Source organism: Tiliqua scincoides, chromosome 8 (genome assembly GCF_035046505.1).
Source record: "Tiliqua scincoides isolate rTilSci1 chromosome 8, rTilSci1.hap2, whole genome shotgun sequence".
Lineage (NCBI taxonomy): Eukaryota > Metazoa > Chordata > Lepidosauria > Squamata > Scincidae > Tiliqua > Tiliqua scincoides.
This window is the reverse complement of record NC_089828.1, coordinates 16726636-16732635: the sequence shown is the minus strand read 5'-3', so window position 1 is coordinate 16732635 and position 6000 is coordinate 16726636. Positions and strand designations below refer to the sequence as shown.

General features: G+C 48.3%; 1 protein-coding gene across 5 annotated transcripts in view; it reads right to left on the bottom strand.

Annotated features, from left to right (window-relative positions):
- Positions 1-5252: 5252 nt before the first annotated feature.
- Positions 5253-6000, bottom strand: part of PARP6 (poly(ADP-ribose) polymerase family member 6) — a 42225-nt gene continuing 41477 nt past the window's right edge. For all 5 annotated transcript variants that reach the window (XM_066635477.1, XM_066635479.1, XM_066635480.1 and 2 more), the window contains exon 23: positions 5253-5715. In XM_066635477.1, the coding sequence (XP_066491574.1) occupies positions 5613-5715 (103 nt within the window). In that variant the 3' untranslated portion in view covers positions 5253-5612. The remainder of the gene's footprint in view (positions 5716-6000) is intronic.

Genomic DNA, 6000 nt, shown 5'->3' with positions numbered 1-6000 from the left:
CCCATAGAACTCCTCCAGGCTTTTGTGTTTTTTTTCTTTTTGGGGAAAAAGGGTGCTGCAAACCCCATGTAGTCACACTCCTCACATAGCCATGTTTACAAAAGTACAGTCTTGCAATGTCAGCCTTCAGAACAGGGGTGTCAAATCCGTTTCATACAGAGAACCAAATAACATTTATGATGACTGCTGGGGGCTGGAAGTGATGTCATTAAACAAGAAATGATGTCATTAAGCAGGTCATGACCAGAAATAAGCACTTTCTCTCATTAAGGAACTGCAAATGACAGAAGATACAATATGCAAATCTTGATCACATTTTCCAGATATGGGAGAATCCAATTGTGGGTTGCCTTTTCAGCAGTGACACCTCAGTACAGCTTAGCAGCTGAGAGCAGCTGATGGTGGTGCTGGGAGAGTCCATGCCACAGGCCTTATGTTTGACAATCTTGCTCTAGAGCAGGGGTGTCCAAAGTTTTTTGGCAGGAGGGCCACATCATCTCTCTGACACTGTGTTGGGGGCCAGGGGAAAAAAGGAATTAATTTACATTTAAAATTTGAATATATTTACATAAGTATACATAAATGACTATATTAAAAAAAATGAACTTATATGAATGACTGAAGGTCTTGCAATAGCTCAGGGCCTATAAAAGGCCTTGCACAAAGCAAGGCTGGACTTTCCTTTGCTGCTGCTACTGCATCACAGATGTGAAACAGCAAGCAGTGGAGGAAGCCCTCATCCCACAGCTCACGTGAGAGGTCAAACAGTCGCCCTCACGCTGAGAGCAGTTGTGTTGGGCCAGTGCGGGCTCCAACAAATCTGCAGAGGGCCAGAGGCTCATTGAAGACTGGGGTATCTCTGAGGACTGCATTGAGAGGCCTTGAGGGCCACATGTGGCCCCAGGGCTGGGGTTTGGGCACCCCTGATCTAGAGAGTCCTGTCTTCTGAGTTGTGTGTTGTGGTAGCAGCTTGTAAGATCCCACCTAAGGCTCCTTGCACCTGCACTAGGGCCCAGCAGTGGCACTACTGTCTAGTCCAGGGGCATCAAACTCCTTTCATATAGTGGACCAAATAGCATTCATGGTGCCTGCTGAGGGCTGGAAGTGACATTGTTAAGCAGGAAGTGATGTCATTAAGCAGATGATAGCCAGAAAGAACCTCTGTTGAAAGAGTGATGCTGGGAGAGCCCAGTTATCATGGGGACTGGATAGCTTCCAGGGACTGCATCTGGCCTACAGGCCTTATGTTGGACACCCCTGGTCTAGTCTCTCACTCATTCACACCATGAAGAGGATCAAGAGCAGGGTTCTGTACCTTGAACCATCATTTGGAAAATAGGCTTAGTTTTAGCAGTGCAGTTCACAGTTCCTCACAGCTCTCTGATGCAGTTAAGCTAGGGGTTTCCAACCATTTGTTTGGAAGTGCCACTTTTCCATGTACCATCTTTCCAAGTACCACTGATGCTAGAGATGGCTGCTGTGTGCACAAGTGAGTAGCTGCCCCTGCAGCAACAGAGTGGCTTCTTCAGTTGCGGACACCTGCTGCTCTCTCATCTGCTCTGCGGTGCAGTCCACCCTTCTTTTGAAAGGCCAGAGCACCACGCAGCCAATCCATTCAAGCCCACTTCCAATGTGGTCAGGACAGGCAGAGCAGCGTCATGCTGTCTTTGAGGCAGCGGGGGCAAGTACGACCTGTCATACTGTGAAAAACTAGTACTGCTAGTACTAGTACACATTGTAGAGTAGTCACCCTAGCTCTTCTACAACACAGATGTGTCCTACAACAACCACTGTGCCACTCTCCTGCCCCATTGCACAATCTCATTTTGAAGCATTGAACAGAACCAAAAATAGTGTAATGGCCCAAACCTATTAGGGTGTTACCGTTCCAGGATGAGCATTCCGGTGGCACAAGGCCTTTTATGGCTATCGCAAAATGTGACATGCCATTTAGAGTGGCCTGGCTGCCACCATAAGTGACAAGCAGTTGGGCCCACATGCTAGAGGCTGGAGGTCACCTGTCAGCATCAGTAAGTCAGGAGGCAGGAAGGAGGCGGGGAGGGGGCAGAATGAGGCAGGGAGGGGAGGAACAGGGTGGAGATGGGATCAGGGAAGAGGGAGGATCAAGGCCAGGAAGGGGGCAGTATTGGCAACAGCGGCCTCACCAATATCCTACTCTCCCTTCCTGGCCTCCATTTGCTGACCCTGGTCCATGTGGACTTCCACCAGCATGGGCTTACCTTCCGGGTAAGGGAACAAATGTTTCCTCACCCTGGGGAAGCTTCTAGGGCCCGAAACAGCCCCATGGGCTATAGCACATGCCTCATCTGCATGGCTGCATTGGGAGTTGCATAGGATTGGACTGTAAGTTAATGGTTCACACCTGTGTTGCTTGAACATAGGATGCTGCCTGATACGATCAGACCATTGGGCTCTCTAGCTCAGCAGTGTCTAAGCTGCCTGCCGGTGGCTCTCCGGTGCATCGATTGTCAACCTTTTCCAACTCACAGTACACTGACAAGGCACTAAAATCGTCAAGGCACACCATCTTTGGACAATTGGCAAGGTGCACCGTGCTGCTGGTGGCCCTACTAATAAATGAACCTCCCCTAACTCCCATGGTTGGCAACCTTCAGTCTGGAAAGACTGTGGTAGAAGCCTACAGCACCCAGTATTCCCAGGCAGTCTCCCATCCAAGTACTAACCAGGCCTGGCCCTGCTTAGCTTCCAAGATCAGACTAAAAGTAGAGGTGGAGCTTACTACTGGGGTCTCTCCCTGTGTGCACTAATCTCACACTCCTCACACCACTCACCTCCTAATGCCATTGGCCATTGCATGTGCTTTCAAATGCTCTGCTAGCAAATCTGTCCTGGACAGGCTAATTTTCTTTGCACAATCTGACAATCTATTGATGAGGATGATGAGCTCAACCTGAGTACTAGCCAAAATATAGCTTTTCAACTTCCAATGAGTTAAATAAATGTTTGCAAAGGAGCTGTATGTGGGTTCCTTCCCCTTCTGAGCTGTTGCAGCATCCCTGTGACCAGCACGTTAAGATAGTCCAAGCGGACAGATGGCTGGGCTTCATTGAAAGAGGAACTCTCCAGGCTGGTTTTCTGCAGTGTCACCTGATCTTCAGCAGGGGGCAGCCTTATGCTAGAACTAGTCAGTCCTACAGGCCAAATGTCAGCAGGCACTTATTTTAAGACACTGTGGATCTGTGGCCTGTTTTGATGCATGCATGAGGTAAGAGGATCCCTTTTTATGAAATATCATCTTTTCAAAGCACCCAAAGAATGACAAATGCACAAGAAACCATACAACTCCCTTTACTCCTGGAGGGAGGCTAGCAAACTTAACCAATTTCTGCCTAGCCCACAGGTGTACACATTTGATGCTTGTTGCATATATGCAACATTGGGCAAAAATGGTTTAAAGACAGGGACCACATTTGCTGCCAGCTGTGTTAAATCAGGCCTCCAGCCAGGAGAGGTGCCAGGAAAGTTGCTTTTAAAGATGACTCCAGTTCAGATGTCTCCTTCATATCCCAGCAATAGTGCTATGGTTATATCTCATAGTAAATGAGTAAGAAGTGATGAGGTTTGCACCTTATGCAAACTGAGTGCTTTTTGGATTTGCAGTTCTGAATACCACTTCTAAGCCTAGGAAGGGGAAGGAATGTATCCATGTCTTTCTCTGGTGGTATGACTAGTTTACAACAACCTGACTCTTGAAAGAACTTGCACTGTCTTGGTTATCTGAAGGGCATCTGGTGATTGGCTTGTTTGTTTGCCAGCCTTGTTGTTATGCCACTGCTATAACAGGGAAGACCAGAGAGCTTACTCTTTCTGAGCCCTAAGGTACAAGGGCAAAGCAGATGGAAGATTGTGATATATGCAGAATGGCTTTAGATGCTGCCAAGTGATGGCAAAGACTCACATTTCCCAAATATGTGGCATCAGTGCACGGCAGTAACACACACACATGGAAAAGAATGATAAAGTTATGCCTCATCATTCACTATTTGGCATCCACTGATTTGATTCACCACTGATGGGGGGGGGGGTGGGTCCACCTTTAAATGCCTTGTAACAAGGATAAAAAAAACACACCAAAATCCCATTTCCTACCTTTGTGCTGTTAAATTGCACTGGTCGCGAGCTTCTCAGGGTTAAAGAGTAACTCACATCCCAAAAAGAAAGAATGGGAGTCCACTAAGTATCTGAGAAAGCATATCAAATGCCCAGTTCTTCCTTGTGTGGCACCACAGCAGGCACTACCTCTGCCACTCCTCCTCCTACTCTCAGCATTCATAAGAACAGCCCCACTGGATCAGGCCATAGGCCCACCTAGTCCAGCTTCCTGTATCTCACAGCGGCCCACCAAATGCCCCAGGGAGCGAGACCTGCAACCTGGTGCCCTCCCTTGCATCTGGCATTCTGACATAGCCCATTTCTAAAATCAGGAGGTTGCACTTACACATCATGGCTTGTAACCCGTAATGGATTTTTCCTCCAGAAACTTGTCCAATCCCCTTCTAAAGGCGTCCAGGCCAGATGCCGTCACCACATCCTGTGGCAAGGAGTTCCCCAGACCAACCACACGTTGAGTAAAGAAATATTTTCTCTTGTCTGTTCTAACTCTCCCAGCACTCAATTTTAGTGGATGTCCCCTGGTTCTGGTGTTATGTGAGAGTGTAAAGAGCATCTCCCTATCCACACTGTCCATCCCCTGCATAATTTTGTATGTCTCAATCATGTCCCCCCTCAGGCGCCTCTTTTCTAGGCTGAAGAGGCCCAAACGAAGACAGGAATAGAACAGAAGGGGAAGCCTGAAAGAGGGGAGACTGGTGAGCAAGACCTGGGAGATGACAAGCTGCACCTGCTGAAATTTCTTCTTCTTTACAATTGTTAAAGGTCCAGGAGCCCTAAAGCTGAAGTTTGCCCACCCCTGTTCTGGTCCATCTCTCTCTTCTCCTCCATGTGTCTTCCATTCTTCTTTTTTGAGCTTTATGGACAGCCTGGCCCTAATGGAGCTTTAGCATAGTGACTTTTTCCGGAGAAAGGGAAGGGTGAGTGGTAGCACAGAGAGAAGCACTGCCCTCACTTACTGCCCAAAGAATGGAGACACCATAGTAGCTGGGCACACAAACAGAGCATTTGCATGTTCCTGATAGCAGCAGAATAGATTGCTTTTTTTTTTTAAAGAGAATTTTAATAAGCTAAAACCATTTGCTTTTTCTTTCTTTTTTTTGTTTTTTGCTTGTTTTTTCACTGTTAAAAATGTCATCACTGTAAACGCGGGAGCACAAAGTCAGCCATCCCAAGAGTTCAAGGGAACTGTTCCGAGTCCCCCCCGTCCCCCCCCCGATAGTCTCTCTCTTGATACTCTACATACAGGCTGGGTGGAGTGGCTGCCACTCCTTCAGAGGCGCTCCCAGGGCCTCTGCTGCCCAGAAGTGACGCTGGCTGCCCCCGCTTTGCCCCCGCTGTGGATCTCTGTCCTCATCCCACCAGGGTGATCATTGCTCCTTTCGTAGCCTCCAACACCTGGCTCCCTTCCACCCAGGCGGGGTAGCACTGGCACGTGCTGAAGGGAGGGCTCCACCCCCTCAGTTTGTGTAGACCTGAGTGCCAATCACACGCATGATCTCCTTTTGGATTTTGGGGTCCTGAGTATTGATGTTGGCATCTCCAACTTGGCCATCTTCATACCTGAAGAAAAAAGGAAAGCTTTCTGAGTACAGTTAAGTCACTGGTAGTAGGTGACCTTCAACAGATTGGCCTTGCTTGGGCATACACTGGTGGGTGCTGTCCAGGCCTATCCTACTGGGACTGGCATTGGCATTGCATCGTTCTGCAAAGAGAACAGCTTTCCCTTCCTACCCTAGAACTGTGATTGCTGTAGGGCACCAGGAGAGTCCCTAAGCAGGTCACCCAGCATCTTACTTCCTGCATCATAATGGAGCTGCCATCTTCTGAGTCCCTTGGTCCAGCTAA